The sequence below is a fragment of the Canis lupus genome, chromosome 24 (assembly GCF_048164855.1).
Source record: "Canis lupus baileyi chromosome 24, mCanLup2.hap1, whole genome shotgun sequence".
In the NCBI taxonomy this organism is placed as follows: domain Eukaryota; kingdom Metazoa; phylum Chordata; class Mammalia; order Carnivora; family Canidae; genus Canis; species Canis lupus.
The window spans coordinates 46072835-46094336 of NC_132861.1; the positions used below are offsets into that span (position 1 = coordinate 46072835).

The 21502-nt window shown below is 49.8% G+C and overlaps 1 protein-coding gene across 3 annotated transcripts in view; it reads left to right on the top strand.

The window, feature by feature from the left end:
• EFHD1 (EF-hand domain family member D1) overlaps positions 1–21502 on the top strand; it is a 45436-nt gene that overhangs the window by 13457 nt on the left and 10477 nt on the right. For 2 of the 3 annotated variants that reach the window (XM_072796700.1, XM_072796699.1), the window contains exons 2-3: positions 10464–10611; positions 19543–19677. In XM_072796700.1, the coding sequence (XP_072652801.1) occupies positions 10464–10611; positions 19543–19677 (283 nt within the window). Of the gene's footprint in view, positions 1–6306; positions 6421–10463; positions 10612–19542; positions 19678–21502 lie in introns of those variants that run through there. The other variant, XM_072796701.1, reaches the window with a different exon arrangement.

Here is a 21502-nt window from a genome sequence, read left to right on the forward strand (position 1 = left end):
TCCCCATGCCCACCCCAAGGTCAGGGTAGGGGTGCCTTGACTTCTGGGGGTCTGAGCTCTGCCTCTGGAGCTGCACTGTGGCCCTCATTACTGCCTCTGGGGGTTTTCAGAGGAAGGGGGGCCATTGCTGGGGCTCTAGCAGTGCCACAGACCACATGCCACATGGGTACAGGCTTGTAAGTGAGATGTGGAAATGGGTAAGTGACCACATTCTCAGGTTATCCCCAAGATCGTGTGACCACTCAGCATGCAGGCAGAGCCTTAATTAGGTCCCTCTGGTTCCAGCCCTGTGTTTTTTCCATGGAGGGCCTGCAGGTCCCTCTGCCCCAGAAGGGCTGCAGGATTTACAGTGGGGCCAGTCCAGAAGAGGGACATAGGAGAAGGACTGGCTGGCAAGGAAGTAGTGGGGTGGAGACGGGAGGCCGAGGGCCCCAAAGGCCGAGGGCCCCAGAGGCTGGAAGCCCGGGTGCTTTTTCTTCTTGTTTAGAGGGAAGGCTGAGTCCCCCACAGTCCCCTTGAGTGGGGCCTCAGCCTTCCCTCAGGGCCTCCCCCTACCATTTCTCTCTCTGACTCCTGGATTTGCAGGTGGAGGAGGGGTTTACTTGAGGGGGGGGGCAGCACCCTATTCTCTTTGTTTTTGTTATTAAAGATCTTATTTATTTATTTGAGAGAGAGCACAAGCAGGGTAGAGGGACAGAGAGACTCCCCACTGAGCAGAGAGCCTGATGTGGGGCTCAGTCCTGGGACTCCAGGATCATGACCTGAGCCAAAGGCAGACTCTTAACTAACTGAGCCACCCAGGTGCCCCTCAGTTTGACATTCCTGATCAGAAGAACTCTTTTGGCCTCACCACCACTTCCACTGGGGATTGCTCAGGGAGGGCTGCCCATGGTGCACCAAGTGCAAATGCCACGTCCTCACCACCTTGGTCCTTCTCCTTCTCCTTTCTGATGTATTACCTGGGACTTTAAATTCTCAGATCCGTTCAATCCACTCCCTGTTCTCAATCTGAGTCCTCAGCCGCCTGTACTTACCTAAGCCCAGCAAGGGTGCCCCCATTTCAGAAGGACCAAGGAGAGACCCCAGGATGAGAGTCTTTTTCTTAATGAGGTAACGGCCAAAACTAAAAACGTGAGCCCTCCCTGATATGCTGAGTGCTTAGTAGCTTCCTTTAATCTTGGCAACAACTGGACGAAGGAGGAATTGGAAGCCAGAGAGTTAGAGTAACTTGCCCAGAGACACACAGCATACAGTGTCATCGGGGCTTTGCTCCAGGGGACTCTGACCTGAGGAACACACTCCCGCCACTGCTTCCTTGCCTTCCTGAGGAGGAGCCCCGGAGCTTTAAAAGACTGAACTGTGCCTGTTCCATTTGCATTGCTGAGTCAAACTTTCTGAGGCTGAACCCTCTGCAGCCGGTCACTCTTGGTCAGAGGGTTCTTGGCATTTGTGCCTTCAATGTGGCCAAAGAACTTTGTACTGCTGGCCTATTGTCTCGCTGCCACTGGCATGTTCCTTTGAGGGTGATCATGGGATTCCGGTTTGCTTTGTCTCCATGCTGGGTTGCTGGCATCATTGGGAGAATTTGCATGTAGCTGAAACCTCCCTGTTTACTGCACCCAGTGTGTGTGGGGGGCGTGCTCAGTAAGGCAAGTGGCCCTCCTGTGAGCTCATCCCTGCCCTCTCATCCTGAATCCATGGGGCAGTCCCTGGCAGGGGCAGTGCACTCCCCAGCATGCATTTGGGACAAAGCAGATTTCTCTGTTGTCTTGTGAGGCTCTGAGCACACAGTGGGTACTCTAGTAGTGGGGGGGGGGGGCTTCAGCTCTGTCCTGCGTCCCCACCTTTCTTAATGAACTGCCAGACACCGTGTATGAAACTATGCTGCAGGATGCTGTGACTGATGGGTGGGAGGCACCCAACCTCCGCTGGCCTCCTGCAGCCTGCAAAGATGTTGGCCTCTTACCAGAAAAGGATATTTACTATAAGTGAGCTCCCCACAACACAGGCTGTGCCCTCAGAGCCAGCCCCGCCTCCCCATCACCCTCCCTGCATCCCTCCATAGCTAGGACCAGCGTGTGCTCCCCAGCTGGGCCCCCACCTGGAAAAACCCATCCCACACCCTGAGCTGAGAAGCAGCCTTCTGATGCCGCTTCCCTGGTTCAAACTCTTTGGAGGTTGCTCCCACCTCCCGTCCCCCGCTGCCCTTAGGAAGACACCACTCTCCCAGAATGCCTTGTGGGAGTTGGCTCCACTTGCCACTTCTGGGACATCCAGGCACCCCTGGACTGGCCTGGTGACAGTGTCTCCCTCCCTTGGCTCTGTACTCATGGCCCTGTTAGCTCCTCCGCCCCAGCCGGCTGCCTGCACTCCAGCTCTGCCCAAGTTCCGGCCGGCCCGGATCAGCGCTCAACAGCCTCTTTGTACATCTGCCTGCCCGCTGGGACTGGTCTTTGTGCTTTCCTTCTGCTCCCGAGAGGCCCCAGGTAGACGGGAGCCAGGTGGTGAGTGAGTGGATGAATGGAATCTCGGGGAGCCAGGAGCTGATTGGAAATCAAAGACTTTGGCCTCTCCGGCTTTTGTACATACTTCACTCCTCAGAGTCCTCGCGTCATTGTACCCACTCCGCCCTCCCCACCCCCCCAACCCTTCCTCAGAGCCTGCTTACTCTTACTTTGCATGCAGTTGTAACACTTGGAGAGCTGGTTTCTGGGCCTGTTCCCAGCCTGTAGCAAATGGAAGGAAGGAAGGAAGGAAGGAAGGAAGGAAGGAAGGAAGGAAGGAAGGAAGGAAGGAAGGGGAGAGAGGGAGAGGGATGGGAGGAGAAGAGGAGGAAAGAGGGAAGGAAGGAAGGAGCAGATGAAGCTAGGGAGGATCCTCCAAAGATAGGAAAGCAGAAACTCAGAGAACTGGGCAACCAGGAGAATCTGGAGGAGAAATGACAGTCCTGTGACCTCAGGGCATCCTGAGACTCATCTGGACAGGCACAGTTCGGGGGCACCTGCAAGGTGAACCAGGGGTGCCCCCAGAAAGGCATCTGGCTTTGGGGGATAGTCTGACACGGGGCCCTCCTCTGACTTGAAAGCACCTGGGCAGCCCAGGGCGTGGTGAAGATGTAGGTTCTGATTCAGCGGGTCTGGGGTGGGGCCGAGATTCTGCGTTTGTAGCAACCCTGGGGGACCCCGAGGCGGCCGTCTAGGGACCACACCCCGAATAACCTGGGTCGGCCTGCTTGGAAAGGCAGCGCATGATTCCCTTACGAGGCCTCTCTACCTAAGGAAACACAGCCTGTTCAGTGCACCGGGCCTGGAGGCGCGCCCCTCAGCACTAAGGCATTTTCTGGGGCACTGCCATCCTCCTGAGAACTACCCCCCGCCCCGGATCCCTGGGGAGTTTCTGATGGTTGAGCCTCTGGCAGACAAAGGCTGGCTGGCTTCTTTCTTGCTTAATAGCAGGATTATTCAGAAGAGGGGAAACCAAGAAAACCCAGGGGCTCTGCGCAGTGGAAGCTGAGAGAGCAGGTGATTCACGGAGCCTGGAGGGGCTGAGCGCCAGGTGGACACCGGACACTAGCCCCTGCCTAAGTAGACGTTTGGTGGGGTTACCTGGACCCCTTTGGCCAGACCAGGGGCTTCCCCAGGTCCTCGGCACCCACAGCACACTGGTGAGGGATGGAGGGATGTAGGCCATCCCGCCGCACCCCACCCCACCCCACTATCCAGTGACAGCCCCAGTCTGTAAAGAGCCTTTCCCAGTGAGCCCTGGTGAGAGAGCTGATCCTCTCACACAGGCTAAGCTGGGCTGGGCCTCACGGAGCATGCGCTTCATGGAGAGTCTGAATAAGGGGCCTCGCTCGGCAGGCTGTGGATTTGGGATCCCCCAGCATGCTAAAGATGCTGACAGCTGTGTGAGGCCCAGTAGAGGGTGGGCAGCTCTTCGGAGCAGGAGCTCTGCAAGCTGTCTTCCTCTTCATGGCTGCAGACAGGTATGACTTTTAAAAATAGCTCCCTCTCCTTGGCAGCTCACTGGGTGCCAGGGCCGAGTGCAGGCATGTTAGCTCCTCTCCTTGTACCCGGTCTGCAGAGGGCTCCCCAGCCCGAGTGTCTCTCCCACTGGGAGAGTGGGTGTGCACACCAGCCCGTGTCTGCAGGGCTGTCCCCAGGACTGACAGGGCTAGAGTCTCTCCCTAGCAGATCTTGGAGAGTAAAAAGGTGACAGGCACTCTTAAAGCAAAAACATGGGAAAAGTTCACCAATTCAGAGGAGGGCTAGAAGGAAACCCTAGGAAGCAAACAAGGGTGCAGGGTCTTGAGTTTCTGGCTGGTTTTCCTTTAGCGTCCTGGGTTGCCTTCAATGAGAAAAATCTGGGTTGATATTTAAATTAATGGAAAAAAAAAAAAAAGACAGGTATAAGGAGCTAAGATGTTGGTAGGGGAGGAGCCCAAGGGCTTCACGGACTCCTACAAGCCTGCAAGCATTTGAAAGACTGAAACTATGGGAAGGCAAAGGGAATATTCTGATGGTTTGAAATAGGGGGAGGGAAATGCAGGTATAGGCCAGGCTTGTAGGGAGAAGGAAAACCCCAGATGGACCTGTGGCTGGAGCTCGGGTTCTGCAGTCCCCCCTCCCAAGCCTGGTCCCACGCCTCCCTTATGGGGAAGGCTTTCTGTCCCCGGTGGCTGTGCTGGGCAGGGGACCCGACCTGGGCAGGCTGTTGGAAGCACTGTTCCCTTTCCATGGGGCTGGATTCCAAATCAAAAGGAAGGTGATGGCATTTTCATGGGGGTGGGGTAGTAGGCAAAGGAAGTTTCCAGAATGCAGGAAACAAATCCAGCTGCATTCCCCTTTCTCACAGACTCAAAAGTTGGTAGAAGATAGCGGTTTGTGCTCGGCCTTGTCCAAAGGGGCTTCCCTACTGTACTGCTTGTGGAGAGGAGCTCGGAGCAGGCTGACGATGCCTGTTTTGCCCCCTGGCCCGGCCTGAGAGCCTCTGCTTCCTGTCACCTCCCACTTTCTGCAGCCACACTCACTGTGGGATGTGATAACAAAGTCCTGCAGCCTTCAGGAAGGCCTTTATCTCTTTAATACTTCCTCGGGAATCTTCTCTTTGCATTGGCTTTGAGAGGCAACCTTGGCATTCTGTTAGGGCTGCCTAGATATCAAGCCTTATTCCTCCCCCAAATTAATTCTGGTGGCCTGGCTGCTCAGCCCAGGACTCAGGCTGAGGGCTTGGGCCTCAGGCGAGGGGTCCTCCCGGTTAACCTCGGTGGACCTAGTGACCTTGGCCTGGGCCAAGTGACCTCAGTGGGCCCCAGTTTTCATCAGCCTGACACTCCTCTACCCCTAAGAGAAGTGCTGGAGGGTTAAATCAGATGAAATTTATTTGAAGGGCTTGGCTGGTGAGACTGTTTCTCCAAATGTTTGTGAGATGGCAACCTTGGCATTCTTTTGGTCCAAAAATAATGACTTTGCACGTGTGAGCGGTCTACTGCACCGTGCTCTGAGCCCCAAATCAGAAACCACGCATGTTCAGGACTCAGCCACGTGTATCATTTCTGCCAGAGTCTTCAGGTACACGTGGTAAGAGGGCTACATCTGGACAGTCACAAGAATGGTCTATTTGTTGGGACATTGAGTGTGCACTCTGCTCCCTCCCTTGTGGGGCACATGGTATAGACTCAGTTAATGAGCATCCCTGCCTTCCCTGCTCCCCTGTAATGCCAGGCTCCTGCTGGGAAGTCCCAGGTTCGTTCTCATCCATAGGAAGTGGCTTCACTGCACACTCTTCTGCTTTCACCCTCTATCCAGTGGGGTGACATTAATGACCACATCACAGCACGATTGGACCAAATGAGGTGATCTTGCACAGTGCCCAGCACTTAGTAAGCCCTCGATAAACCAGAAACACAGGCGGCTACTAGTAATTCCTCATAAGACTGGTGTGAAGATGAAAAGGATTGGTGTATGAGACAATGCGTCGCGAACGGCAGAGCAGACCAGTTTTAGTTATTAGACGCTTTGAATCCCATGGTGCGCACTGCCCATACGGTCGCTGGGTGCTTTGGGAGGAGCAGATCAAACAGGATGACGCCGGGGACCTGGGAGGTTTTTCCTGTCTTGCAAAGCCAGGCCCTGAAGGAAGTGACCATGGGCAAGCCCTCGTAGAGAGGGTCGTTTGAAGAGTGAAGGATGCACTTCTGGATTATAAATCCCAGCTCCGCAGGGAGGGGTGAGGACGCCACTCATGTGTCACTTTAAAATCCTGCCAGGACTTCACATAGCTGGCTCTCGGCCAGGGCTTCAGGCAGGAACAAAGGCAAGCAGCCTCTACTGAGTCCCGGGGAGTGATGGTGGACCTGGCTCGTGACCCTGCTCTCCCCTGCCCTGCTCAGCTTTGGAGATGTCCCTCCCACATCCACAGGTGGGCTTTCTTCCTGTGCCAAGCAGGTGGCCTGCTGCACAACACAGACGGGTCCACCCAGCGGCACCTTTGGCCCTCTGCTCAACCGGAGCCTTGTCCGAAGGAGTGCTGGGCTTCTGCTTCCAGGCACTGACTCACTAAATGGGTCACACTGAAAGATTTCTGCCCATTTAAAGATTTCTTTAAATTCCCTTAGCCTGTTTCCAGACTTTGCTGAGTGAGGCCCTTTCTGACCTATCTGTCCTTTTCCTGAGGCCTGGAGAATGTTTCATGCTTGTAGGCCTAAAAGAAAGTTTTCCTGGGCAGCCTGGGTGGCTCAGCGGTTTAGCTCCGCCTTCGGCCCAGGGCCTGATCCTGGCTGGAGACCCAGGATCAAGTCCCACATCGGGCTCCTGCGTGGAGCCTGCTTCTCCCTCTGCCTGTGTCTCTGCCTCTCTCTCTCCCTCTCTGTGTCTTGAATGAATAAGTAAATAAATAAAAATCTTTAAAAGAAAGTTTTCCTAAACCTTCTAGACTCAGTCTGAACCGAGAAGAGGGAAGGCTGGCATTTCTGCCCCTCCCTGAGCCTGACCCCTCAGCCCCAGCCCCCCTGTGCTGGGGGAGGCCGTCCTTGCTCTAGGTTGTGTGAGACTTGTGTGAGCCAGAGACCCTGGTCCGTCCTTCCTCCACTGACTGAGGACCATTTCCTGCCTGTTCCCTGACCTGTTGTCTCCTCCACCTTCCTTTCCAGCTTCTCTCTGGTTCTGAGGCTCCCCCCACTCCTCTTACACCCAGGCTTTCTCTCCTTCTTCCTCTGTGTTGAGACCCTAAACCTCTTCACTGTTGCCCCAAGTGCTTCACATCTCAGATGCATGCCCCTCCACGCTTCAGGGCTCCTCCTCCCTACAAACTTCGCCAGAACATGCACCGTGTGCTGAGCCGTGGGCAGAGGACATTTATTCAAAGTCCCAGCACGATCAGTACCACTGTGGTCGTTGAGCTGACCGGCCCTTCTAACACTGAATTGTTCTGAGAGGCGCTTCCCAGAGTGTTTTCCTTGGAACACTAAGATGGCCGAGATGTGCCTTCTTCTAGTGGAAAGTTTCTGAGCACAGAGGATTGTGTGATCGGCTGAGTCTGCGTGCTCTGTTTCCCTCTGGCAGGTTTCAGATGACCATATGAAGGCTCTGGAACGTTCCACACCAAAGAGGCCTGTTTATTTTGACTAGGACTGCCTGTAACAGAGCCTGTCCCTTCTAGCCTGTTTGTAGGAGCTCTTCTTACCTCAGGTCTTGTACTAGTTGGCTGTTTTTGCCAGAAAGCACTTCCCTGTGTTGGCTAAAGTCTGGCTCTGTCATGTCCATGCTCAGAGCCCAGTTCTTGCTGCAGTTTGGGAATGTTCCTGGAAAGTTGAAATGCATAATCTAAAGACGGTGCTGTGCTTCCTGGGGCCAGGTACTGCTGGTTCCTTCTGCTCTCATCTTTGCATTGACCTTGGGTGGCCTCCACCGACCAGACCCACATCCTCCAACATGCAGGGCCAGCCTGGAATGGAGAAGACTGTCCCAGGGTGGGGAGGACTGTGGTCCCCTTCTTTCAGGTTTTGGGCTTGAGAACACAGGGCTGCTGCGTTAGGAAATATCCAGCAGGGGGAGGTGGTGTCTGCTGAGTTCCCCACGGTGGGGCTGTTAGCTATTAGAGAAGGAAGGGCAGCTCCCTGAGCTGGGGGTACAGAAAGGCCACTGAGGACTACGGGGTGATGGGGTGGAGGGTGCATTCTGGATGGGAATAATGGCATGAGCCGGCTGCTGCAGCTGGAACAGAACACACTGAGGAGTAGTGGGCCTCACCTCCAGCCTGACCACGTGGGCCTCAAAATACCACCAGCCCTCAGAGTTAGATTTCTGATTGCCCACAGGCTGCATTCCTTGGTGGGTGGGTGTGGGCGCCAACAATGGTGGGCTTTTGTTGTGGGGTGGTGGGTGGGGAGGGCAATGCATAGTGAAGGAGCCTGATGTGTTTATCTCACTTTACTGTGGGGAAAATGCACATAAAACTTGCCACCATGACCATGTAAGCCGTGAACGCTGACCCTCTTGTGGAATCATCGCCATCATCTGTCCCCGGACCCTTTCCCCATCCCAGACTAAAACTCGAACCCACGAAACAGTCACTCCCCAGGCGCTGGTAACCACTGTTCTACGTTGTCACTACGATTGGACTCTTCTAGGTCCCTCAGACAAGTGTGGTTATTCAGTATTTGTCCTTTTATGCCTGGCTGATCTCAGCCCTGCCATAAGGTTGTCTGGGTTTCTCCACGATGGAGCTTGTGTCAGATTTTCACACCTTTTTTTATCGTGAATAATATTCTATTGTATAAATATAGCATATTCCATTATATGGATATACTGCATTTTGTTTAGCTGTTCATCGAAAATGGACACGTGAGTTTTTTCCACCTTTTGGCTGCCGTGAACTGATTTGTTTTATAAAGCAAGGTGCTCAGTTCACCTGGGTGGCTCAGGGGTTGAGTGTCTGCCTTTGGCTCAGGTGTGATCCTGGGGTCCTGGGATCGAGTTCCACATCGGGCCCCCTGCAGGGAGCCTGCTTCTCCCTCTGCCTGTGTCTCTGCCTCTCTCTGTGTGTCTCTCATGAATAAATACATGTTTTAAATCTTAAAAAAATAAAAAAATAAATAAAGCAAGGTGTTCACACCTGAGCAATAAGTGATCCCTGAGGGGCAGAAAATGGGCCCTGGACTTGAAGAGAGAAGAGCCGGGGTGGGCAGCCTGAGAAAAACCTGCCACATCCCAGGTTTGTTGAGAAGTGGAGGGGTACGGATTGGGAGAGAGCCGAGGCCAGAAGGCTACAGAGGGCTCCTGTCAGCCCAGGCACTGAGGGTAGAGGGCAGGGCCAGGTGGGGGGAGGCTGGGGGCAGAGGGACAGCTGGCACAGCTGCTGGCTCTGTGGAAAAACTTGGCCAACAGGTCAGAGCCAGGTCCCCTCTCAACAGTCACTTGCAAAGACGTAACAGTTTGGACCTGGAGGCCAGATGAGCAAGCCAGAGCGCAAAACAAAACCAGAGAGCTGGGCCAGGACAGCCACGTGGAAGGGTGAGAACCAGTTTCCACACCCAGGAGACCAGAAGGATGAGAGGAGAGTGGTGCCTGGGGGCTCAGTGGGCTGGGTGTCTGACTCTTGAATTTGGCTCAGGTCATGATCTCAGGGTCCTAGGATAAAGCCCAGCGTCCATTGGGTTGGTACTTGGCTTAGAGTCTGCTTGTCTTTCTCCCTCTGCCTTTCCTGCCCCCCCCCCCATGTTCTCTCTCTGTCTCTTTCTCTCTCTCAAATAAATTTAAGGTGCTTGGGTGGTTCAGCTGGTTAAGCATCTGCCTTCGGCTCAGGTCATGATCCCAGGGTTCTGGAATCAATCTCCGTGTCAGGCTCCCTGCTCAGTGGAGAGTCTGCTTCTCCCTCTCTCTCTGCTCCTCCCTCCTGCTTGTGCTCTCCTTCAAATAAATAAATCTTTATAAAAGATAAAATAAATTTTAAAAGATCTTTAAAAAAATGAACAGAGGCATTTGTGGGAGTAGAGGAAGCAAAGACCTTAGAGGAAGCTCCTGGAATTGCCCATGGCTCCGTGAGAATGTTGGGAATGCTTGGGCTCGCTCTCACAGCTCTTGGTTGTCCAGTATTTAGAGGTTTGGTTGGGGGGAAAAAAAAAGAGGTTCGATTGGTGTTTGCCGACCAAAATTGGGGGACAGTAAGGTAAACGGGCATGTGTCTCATCTTCGAGAAACTTCTGGCCTAGTTAAGGGAATAAGAGATGTGAAGACAGCCATGTGGTAAAAGAACCCCTTTGAACTGTGTCGTGCAGAGCCCGAAGGCATTTCAATAGGGGGTCCCTTCTGATATGGTGACCAGGGTGGGCCTCGCAAAACAGCAGGTAGCTGAATTATTTTCCAGTAAGTGAGGTCAAGAGAATGAATGTTTGGGAGAGTGAAAGTGTCCTATTGTTCTGGCCATGGTGGTCCCTGCTCAGTATCCTTTCTTTGATCCCACAGGTATGACTCTGGACGGGATGGCTTCATTGACCTGATGGAGCTGAAGCTGATGATGGAGAAGCTGGGAGCTCCCCAGACCCACCTGGGCCTGAAAAACATGATCAAGGAAGTAGATGAGGACTTTGATGGCCGGCTCAGCTTCCGTGAGGTACCTGCTCACCTGTGGTCCAAGGGCCCTGAGTCCCCGGTGGGGGGGGCCCTAAAGGGAGCCTCACATTTACAGTCCCCTGGAGCACGAGTCAAAGCCACTTGTCCTCCAGAGTGCTGATTGGAGAGTTAACCTAAAGTTCTTTTGTTTATTTATTTTTTACTTATTTTTTTAAGATTTTTTTATTTACTTATTCATGAGAGACACAGAGAGAGAGAGAGAGAGGCAGAGACACAGGCAGAGGGAGAAGCAGGCTCCATGCAGGGAGCTTAATGCGGGACTCGATCCCGGGTCTCCAGGATCACACCCTGGGCTGAAGGCAACGCTAAACCGCTAAGCCACCGGGGCTGTCCTGTTTATTTTTTAAAAACATTTGATTTATTTTTTGAGAGAGTGAGTGAGCGAGAAAGCCTAGGCAGGGGGAGGGGCAGAGGGAGAGGGAGAAGCAGACTCCCCTCTCAGCAGGGAGCCTGATGTGGGACTTGGTCCCAGGACCTGGAATCATGACCTGAGCGGAAGGCAGATGCTTAACCGGCTGAGCCACCCAGGCACCCCCCTAGAGTTCTTTTAAAAATATTTTAAAAAGCTGGTGTACCGCGGTGCTGGCATGGGAAAATGCTCAGTAAGCAGATTGAAAGCCACTGTGGGTAGGACAGCCTCCTCTTGGTGAAATGGTAAGTGCTGAGAAATCCGGGAGGATGTTTTACCAAGATATTCATAGTGGATATTTGTGGGTGCAAAGTTTTGGTAGTTTTATAATTTTATACTTTTTAATACATTAAAATTTAAAATTTTTATAATAAGCATTTAAAGATGGTCAAAGAGCAGTTGAATAAAGGGTTTTACTCTGTGCCCATGGAGCTCCCCTCCTCCCCACAGCAATCCAAGAACAGGCTTTTTGGCCTTTGGATCCCTGAAGTTGCAAGCAAAATTTTGTACATGCAGATATCTTTCTGGAAGAGTGCAAGTAGATTCACTAATATCTAATGTGTCTGATCTCTAAATGTGTGAGAACATTGGTATATGGCCATTTCTATCTAGGGGGAAGTCTCAAGGCTATTGGGTTGTTTCCAAGGCAAGGTTGCAGCGCCACAAGGAAGGCTTCCATGTCCTATGTGCGTGAGTTTTATAAGGCCTCTAGACGTGTTGGTGTGCCCTGGTGACAACAGGTTTGGGAACAACATGCAGGCAAGAGCTCCAGGCATTAGCCCAGCTGCTACAGTTCCATTTTGTCATGTGTCAGCTGGGCCCTCGGGGGCTGGGAATAGAGAGCGCCGTCCTTGCTGCTTGGTGTGCAACCTTGATTATTCCAGAAACAGTGGAGTTCCAGCATCCTGGTTTCTGACGGTGAGAGCTTTGGTCAAGTATGGGTCCTCTCTCCAGGCTAGATAGGGCCCGTGGACGTCTGTCCTGAGGTCCCTGTGGCTGAACTGGCAGCATTGAGTCCCCTCCCCAGCCGTGATAAAACCAGCCTTGCTTCTCACTGCCCACAAATCAACCGCAGATCCCCTCTCCTCTTCTGTCCTGAACCGGCAGGTGCAGAGATAGAAGATCACGGAAAACCTGTGTTGGGCATAACCCTCAGGATATTTTAGGCCAGGCTTCTCATGTCAGAGCTAAGGAGCTAGAGGGCCAAAATGGTCAGCACTTGGCCTGAAATCACGTTCCAGCTCAAGGCGGGACCTGGGTGGCAGCCTCTGTGTCCACAGCCTCCCATCATCACCTGCCATGCTCGCCTGCACAGCTGTCCCTCTGGCTCCCTTGCCTCTCAGTTGGCTATTTGTATCATTCGTGCCAGGCATTGGCTCTTTCAACCCAGCTATCCCTGGGGTAGAGAAAGGAAAAGCTTTCGTGTGGGTGAAGTTTTGGAGGCAACACCAGGGATAGAGCTTCTGTGGCAAAGTTGTGATCTGTGGGGAATTGAGAGTGAGAGGGTGGTGAGAGGTCTATGCAGGTCACCAAGTGAGCCAAGACACAGTCCCAGGAGCCACCCAAACGCACCCCTCCCTGAATCCAAGATGCTTGGTTAGCTTTTGGTTAATGGCAGTTTTGGCCATCTTGCACAGAAATGCCCGCAAGTGGACACCAGAGGTTTAGAAATCTCCCAGGTGTTCCTGTTGTAGGGTCTCCTCCCTCTCACAAAGCTTCAGTGACGTTTGTGTCTGTCCTTTATCATTTGGACCCTGCTGTGGTCCCATCCCTAGCAGGTGTACCCAGAGATACGGGATTTGGAAGTGTAGACATGTTTGCTATTAACACCTCACAGCCCAACCTCCTGCTTTTCTTCTTTTCTTTTCTTTCTTTTCTTTTCTTTTCTTTTCTTTTCTTTTCTTTTCTTTTCTTTTCTTTTCTTTTTTTCTTTTCTTTCTTTTTTTCTTCTTTCTTTCTTTCTTTCTTTCTTTCTTTCTTTCTTTCTTTCTTTCTTTTTCCCTCTTTCTTTTTTTAAGATTTTATTTTTGAGGGATGCCTGGTGGCTCAGCCAGTTAAACATCTGCCTTAAGCTCAGGTCATGATCTTGGGGGTCCTGGGATCGAGCCCCACATCGGGCTCCCTGTTCAGCGGGGAATCTGCTTCTCCCTACCTCTCCATTTCTCCCCCAGCTTGTGCTCTCTCTCTATCTCTTTCTCTGTCAGATAAACAAATAAAATCTTAAAAAAAAAAAAAGATTTTATTTTTGAGTAATCTCTACAACTCAATGTGGGACTTGAATTCACAATCCCTGAGCTCAAGAGTTGTACACTACCACTGGAGCCAGCCAGACACCCCTGCTTTTATGTTTTCATTCTGCTGGTTTCTACCAGTGTTGGGAGCCATTGGTGTGTTGGTGCTTTGCTTATGCAATGGCAAGAGGCCTCCAGTCAGCTCGATCTCCACACAGAGCTGTGTAACTTGAGCAAGTTATTTTACTTCTGAGCCTTAGTCTTTCTGTCTTTAAAATAGGGGTGTTAAGGGGCATCTGGGTGGCTCAGTTGGTTATGTGTTAGACTCTTCATTTTGGCTCAGGTCATGAGCTCAGGGTGGTGGGGTTGAGCCCCGTGTCAGACTCTTCATGCAGAGTTTCTCCCTCTGCCCCCTGCTCGGACTCAAACAAACAAACAAATAAATAAATAAATCTTTTTTAAAAGATTTTATTTATTTATTCATGAGATGACACAGAGATAAGGCAGAGACATTAGGCAGAGGGAGAAGCTGGCTCCTCGCAGGGAGCCAGATGTGGGACTCGATCCGGGAACCCAGGGATCATGCCCTGAGCAGAAGGCAGATGCTCAACTGCTGAGCCACTCAGGTGTCCCTTTTTAAAAATATTTTATTTATTTATTTGCAAGAGGCACAGAGAGAGAGGGAGGCAGAGACACAGGCAGAGGGAGAAACAGGCTCTCTGTGGGGAGCCCGATGTAAGACTTGATCCCAGGACCCAGGGGTCACGCCCTGAGCGGAAGGCAGACACGCAGCCACTGAGCCACCCAGGCATCCCAATAAATCTTTTTTAAAAAATAGGGATGTTAGTAGCTTTCCCTCAGGACTGTTGTGGGAAGGGAGTTGTCTCTCCATGCCCTTCCGGTGGCAAGCGACAGAGAATGCCAGCTAATTTACCTGTGAAAAGAACAACTATCGAACAACTATCCAACTATCGGCTGGCATAGCTGGGAGATGAAGAAGTGGAAGTGCGTTGGGCGCAGCAGTGCAGCATCTTCTCTTGTCATATCTCCACTGTTCTTCCTTCTGTGTCCACCTCACCTCTTCTTTCCACATTGCATGTTCTTTTTTTTTTTTTTTAAGATTTTATTTATTTACGAGAGACAGAAAGAGAGAAAACGAGAGGGGGGTGGGCAGAGACACAGGCAGAGGGAGAAGCAGGTTTCCTGCAGGGAGCCCGATGCGGGACTCGATCCTGGGTCTCCAGTATCACACCTTGGGCTGAAGGCGGCGCCAAACCACTGAGCCACCCGGGCTGTCCCCCACATTGCATGTTCTCCCTAACGCCTGTCAAGCTGGCCGCCAGCAGCTTCAGACTCCTTTGTCCCAGTTTAGCAACTGAGGGCCTGGACTGGTCTCAGTTGGCCTCTGACTGGTGCTACTGGGGACACGTGCCCACCTCCTGGACCAGTCATTGTGTTCAGGGGACCGTGATTGGCTGGGTCCAAGTTGTGTGCCATAAGACACCATAGCCAACAGCCCCACCATCATCCTCACGGAAGGGCTAGGTTGCCAGACAGGCAAAATTGCTCCCTTCTACAGTTCTTTCCTCACAGCCTGACAGTTCATAGATGCTTAGTGAATGTTTCTGTTCCCTTTCTTTCTCATTGGATTAACTTGACCAAAGCAAGTCACATCCACGTAAAATCTCTTTGATATGGAAGATATGTCGCCGTTAAGTATTATTTTGCTGCTTTTCCCCAACATACAAAGCAATTGATCTTTCTTATAAACCATTTCCTTTCTGATTATGAAAAGAATGCAGGTGCGGGCACCTGGCTGGCTGAGTCAGTAGAGTATGTGACTCTTGCAACTCGGTATCCCAGGGTCATGAGTTCAAGCCCCGTGTTGGGCATGATACCTACTTAAAAAAAAAAAAAAAAAAAGAAGAAGAAGAAGAAGAAAGAAAGAAAGAAAATAATGCATGCACATTTGGGGTATTTTAGGGAAGTGGCATATGTGGAATCCTTAAAAGTGGTCATGCAGCAGTGTTTCATGACCAGAGGACAAATGTTGACAACGTGACATTGGTAGGGTTAGCATTTCTATCTCCGTAGCTGTAGTAATCTGGATCCTAGGTGGTCTCCCACCTCCTTCTCCTTTGGAGGCGAGCAGAGAAGCCTTAATAACCTCCTCTCTTTTTCTTGTATTCCTCTCTAATTCCATTATATTTCTCTCAGAGAAGAATTACTCCCAAGGCCAGGTGAGCGGTGGTTTTGTACAAAGGTTGGGTGACAGCTTTACTGGATACCTGTCAGTACTGGCAATTGTGGGTTCCACTTCTTTTGTACCCTCCCTTTGGTGGGGTCCTAGCTGTGCTAGGTTGCCCATCAGCCTCATCATTGTTGATGGGGCCATGGATGGACCCCAGGCCAGACTAGGTCCATGATCTTCCTTGTCCTGGGAATTTGAAATTAGGGTGAAGTACTACAAATTGGTTCTGCAGGTAGCTGTTCCTGCGAGACTAAGTCAATGTGGGGTGGCCATTCCCACCACATGGACCAGATATGAGAGCCAGAGAGGGGATGTTGCCTGCGATCCTGAGAGTATTATCTCTCCCAGGTCCAGGCCTCTTCCAGGCTACTGTGCTTTGCCCTTGGAACATCATTTTTGTATACAAATACCTCCTTTTTGCTTAAGCCAAGAAATTTGTTTCTGTCACTTGTGATCTTAGAGTGCTAATTTGGAGGAAGTGTTTTCATTACCAGCCAGAGCCATTAAATTAAAAATTTCTTCAAATTTAGGGGTTCCTGGCTGGCTCAGTCCACAAAGCATGTGGCTCTTGATCTTGGGGTCATAAGTTTGAGCCTCCCATTGAGGGTAGAGTTTGTGTAAAAAAAAAAAAAAGAAATTAAATTAAAAATTTTCTTTAAATTTATCAGAAGCATTTGATAGCTTGTGTCTGAAATTACTCTTTTAGCTTTGTTAGTCCTCTCTCTGTTTCTTTGTTTTCTGCTTCTTCTCCCCCCCCCCCCCCGCCTTTGCTCACAATCACAGCTAGGACACTTTCCAATTCCCCACAACATACCAGTCTTTGTGGACTATAAATAGGAAGACAAACAAGGCTGGGCAGTTGGAGAAATTGTCATTCAGGAGTTGGTGATTATAATAAAATCAAATGGGAATGCTTGGCATGCTTTTCTGGAAGGCTGAACATTTTCAGGTTGAGCTGGATTTGTTTTTTTCCTTTAACTGGCTGGGGTGGGGACCCCCTATGTTATGACAGGGCTGCTGTTGGTCATCCGTGAGAATGAGCACGTGTGGCCAGGACCTGCTCTAGGAAGAAAGATCCATAGGGAATACTTTAAGCCCTTCCATATATACCACCTCCAGTGTAGATGTGAGAAAATGAATCTTAGGGGCACCTGGGTGGCTTAGTGGTTGAGCATCTGCCTTTGGCTCTGGTCATGATCCTGGGATCCTGGGATCAAGTCCCACATCAGGCTCCCTGTGAGGAGCCTGCTTCTCCCTCTACCTAAGTCTCTGCCTCTCTCTGCGTGTCTCTCATGAATAAATAAATAAAATCTTTAAAAAAAAAAAAAGAAAAGAAAAGAGTCTCAAGGATGAGGAGACCCCTCCTTACCATCACCACCATCAAGGTTACTTGGATTGTTGCAAAGGCTAGGGCCATACTCCATCTTTCTAGAGCTGCTTTCCCAATGTAGAAGGGCTACCTCTGTTGTATTTACCTTATAGACCAAGGGAGGGATAGGGGTGTTCTGTAATGCTGTAAATATTTTAAGGATGGACAGAGTGCTGAGGGACAGGATTTCACTCCTTCCCTCTGCAAATGGCTCACATTTGCAGTGCTGTCTCTTGGCTGCTGCATTCTCTTCTGTGAGAGCCCAACTACAACCGTCCCCCCCACTCCACCCCACCCTGTCCTCTGCCCCCTTGCCCTTCATCCTGTTCTTGGGAGCCTCACCTCTGAAGGGCTTGTTTTCCAAGACTTGGAGCCAGTATTCTGGCTCTGATAGTCTTCAGCAAACTGAGTCTTTGCCGGCCTCTAGTGAGAGAGTTTGAAGCTGCAGGTGGATGAACGTGGCATTTCTGTGGAGCCAATTTGACCGCGGCAGTCTCCACGAAGCTCCCATCTTGGAGCATCTTGCTCCATCCCTTGTTTTGCATACAGCAATGTCCACAGTGGAGTTAGGAGCCCTGAAGCAAGAATTCAAAAGAAAGGTTTATTAGCATCGGATTTTGGGGTGGTGGTGGTAGAGGCTGAGACTTCTACTTAGTGAAACACACTTCCCTCTAGGGACCAAGACTCTTGGCAGGAAAAGACATCCAAGTTGGAATTGGGAAAGCCTGATGAGGTTGTTTGGCCCCTCAGTCTATTTAGGTAATGTTCTTTTCCCTTGGGGAAGCCATTCTTTAGAAGGGATGGTCATGGAAAAAAAAAAAAAAAACCCTGAAAACTCGAAATTTCCTTGTAGACACATGCATTTTATGTAGCACCTAAGAACCAGGAGAGGCCCCTTTCAGTGCCAACTTGGAAAAGCAAATAGAAGCTTAAACAACAGTTGTTTGACAAATAAATTCACCAACATTCTTTAGAGAAGAAAAGTAAAAGTCTTTAAATTGCCTTGCCAGAGAAGGTCTGGAAGATGGGAGGCCTGCCTTTTCAGCTTGGCTTATTCATTTATTTAAAAATGTATCGTGTGTAGGCTTTAGTACAAATTGGCTTTAAAGATTAATGCATTCAGAAAGAAAAAAAAGATTAATGCATTCAGGCCACATTTGGAATCCGGAGGAAGAGGATGGATCGTTCAATAAATGGTGTGAGGATTGCTAACTAACCATTTGGAAGAAAAGAGGGTTAATGATCAACCTCACAGGATAGATTGGAATAAATTTCAGAGATTAAATATTTACATGTTTAACAAAAAAAAAAAAAAAAAAAGGAGCCATAAAAGCAATAGACAAAAACATAGGTGATTGTTTCTGTAACCTTGATGGCAAGAAAGGTTTTTCTTTTTTTTTTTTTTTTTTTAATTTATTTATGATAGTCACAGAGAGAGAGAGAGAAAGAGAGAGAGAGAGAGGCAGAGACACAGGAAGAGGGAGAAGCAGGCTCCATGCACCGGGAGCCCGATGTGGGATTCAATCCCGGGTCTCCAGGATCGCACCCTGGGCCAAAGGCAGGCGCCAAACTGCTGCGCCACCCAGGGATCCCAAGAAAGGTTTTTCTAAGCATAACACTGGTACCCTGGTAAGAGCAAAGAAAAAGACTGATAATTATATAAAATTTTTGGAAGTCAAAAATGATCATAAACACAAAAGGTGAGTGATAGCTGAAGTATTTGAAGCATATCAGGTTCTATACAGATCTCTTAGAAAACATTTGTGAGGGGCACTTGGCTGGCTCAGTTGCTGGAGCATGTGACTCTTGATCTCAGGGTGGTGAGTTTGAGCCCCACATTGGATACAGACATTACTTAAAAATACAATCTTTAAAAGAAAAAAAAGATGGATCCCTGGGTGGCTCAGAGGTTTAGCACCTGCCTTTGGCCCAGGGTGCAATCCTGGAGTCCTGAGATCAAGTCCCACATCGGGCTCCCTGCATGGAGCCTGCTTCTTCCTCTGCCTGTGTCTCTGCCTCTCTCTCTGTGTCTCTATGTCTGTCATGAATAAAAAAATAAATAAATAAATAAATAAATAAATAAATAATCTTTAAAAAAAAAGAAAGAAAAGAAAACATTAGCAAAAGTAAAACTCTAATGCAAAAATGGGATATAAACAGAAAATATGGATGATTTAAAAAACATCAAAATTATTTGAAATAGGAAATACTCCATATATATAGGTTTATTGGATTTTTTTCTTCTGGGGCTGCAAACTAGGACATTGCCAGTTTTTTGCTTTTATAGACAATACTTCTTAAACTGTTGTGCAAATGTTTCTGAGGGACAGATGCCCGGCTGTGGAATTAATTGTTGGAAGGGCGAAAGCGTTTTATTTTTGGTAAATATTTCCAAAGTGCCCTCCAAAAAATTTTGAGTCAGTTTATATTCCCTTCCACTGGATATGAAGGTACCCATTTCCCTCCGTTCCTGTGAAAAAATGGGCATGTGTTCATTTTTGACCGTGTGGTAAGTGACAAAAATAATTGGTCACATACACATTTTATACCCTTTTTCATAGGCTTGGCAATCAGGACTTTCCCTTGGGCTGGAGGGGGTCACTGTAAGTCTCAGTGAGGTTGACCTGATTCTGATCAACCCTTTCCTGCAGTTCCTGCTCATATTCCACAAGGCTGCAGCTGGGGAGCTGGAGGAGGATAGCGGGCTGATGGCGCTGGCAAAGCTCTCGGAGATCGATGTGGCCCAGGAGGGCGTCAAAGGTGCCAAGGACTTCTTTGAAGCCAAGGTAGGTGCTTCCTTCTTGTGGGGGAGCATCCTCCCTCCCTTCACCCTGCTCAGCATGAGCTCTTGATTAGTGACTACCTTATTCACTCACCCAGGACAAGCAGAACAGCAATATATTGTGTGTGATCGAAGGGGAATGAGTGTGAGTGCATGTAATCTGAAAATTAAAAGCAAAGTGGAAAAACAGTCAAATGGTAAATGCATTCCATCCTGGTTTCTTATTCAAATGGGTTTGCTGGTATGGCACTCCCAGATCGGCTCTTGATCCAGATTTCCCTAAAGTACTCCTCTCTACCCCACGCCACAGTTGAATTACTTGAGCAGATACTTTGACCTTTAGGATATTAAATGCTGTGTGAACAAGTGAACCATGGGGCCAGAGGAGGGAGCCCCACTGGCCTGCCTCAAATCAAGCCAGTGTTTGCTTTACTGACAGTGGTTTCTGAGTTGGGAAGCAATCTCCAGTGCATGGCCCCAAAGCCCTTCTGGGTGCTTCCATTCATTCACACATTTGTCCAGTCATCAAACATTTATGGAGAGCCTCCCCCTGGCTGGGTGCTGTCATTTTCATCTCCACAGAACACACCTGCAGAAAGAGAAATCAGAGAACCCTCTAAATCCCCTCTCAGCCAGAGTAGCAGAGTGCAGTGGGGTGGGCTGCCTGGGTTCAGATCCTGCTTCCTCCACTGACCCTGTTACCTCTCTGCGCCTCTGTGCCTCAGTTGTCTCATCTGTACAGTGGAGGTGATAATAGGATGGCCATGAGGATTAAATGAGCTCACATGTGTAACAAGTGCCTGGCTCACTGTGAACACTCATATGTGACATGAGCTATTGGGACTTCCTCCCATCCCAGAAGCCAGCCTCTTGGAGAATATTGGTTTATTCCAGGAGTTTGCCCAGAGACAAAGTGTCCCTGGCAACACATCCTGGCCATGCTGGCCCCTGAATAGGGCTGTCCCCCGACTTCCCTATAATGTTGCTTGGAGGCAGGTTCAGTCATATTTCTGCCAATATGTAAACTGTGAATCATGGTGGACTCCTAACCCCTATATTCCTCCTGCCGTCATCTGAGAATTCTTGGGATAGGCCAACTACTAATGGCACCTTGAACACCAGCATCCTATGCCCAATCCTGAAAGTAGTTTGGCCCTTCCTTCATGACTTAACATGGATTCAACACAGCTCTGGCAATGCCAGGCACATGAAGCTCTGGAAATGCAACTCCTTTACAAGGAGGTATTAGACAAAACTTTTGCCTTCCCCAGGACACACATAGTCTAGTGAGGAAAACAAAAACTCTCAGCCTTGAAAGAGAGGGAATAGAGAGGAGGGATGGGTGAATTCTGGAAGGATGGGTCCTCTCTATTCATGGCCTGATGAGCCAACACTTTCAGATCTTTTGTGATGCCTCGGGTGGGGCCTAAGATTGAGACCCAAGTTTAGCTTGGTCACTGCTATCGCTCAACATACCACACCAAGTGCTGTTGTTAAAGTCTGCGTGAGGCAACTCTCAAGTCCTCTTCCTCCTCTGGAGCTTTGTACTATCACTCAATTAACCTTGCTTTGTTGCCCACCGAAAAAAAAATCAGCGCAGTCTCTGGGAAATCTCTTTCTTTCTTTCTTTCTTTCTTTCTTTCTTTCTTTCTTTCTTTCTTTCTTTCTTTCTTTCTTTCTTTCTTCTTTCTTTCTTTCTTTCTTTCTTTTTTAAGATTTTATTTTTTTACTCATGAGAGGTACAGAGAGAGAAGCAGAGACATAGGCAGAGGGAGAAGCAGGCTCCCTGCCCAGGCTCCCTGCTGAGCAGGGAGCCCAATGCAGGACTT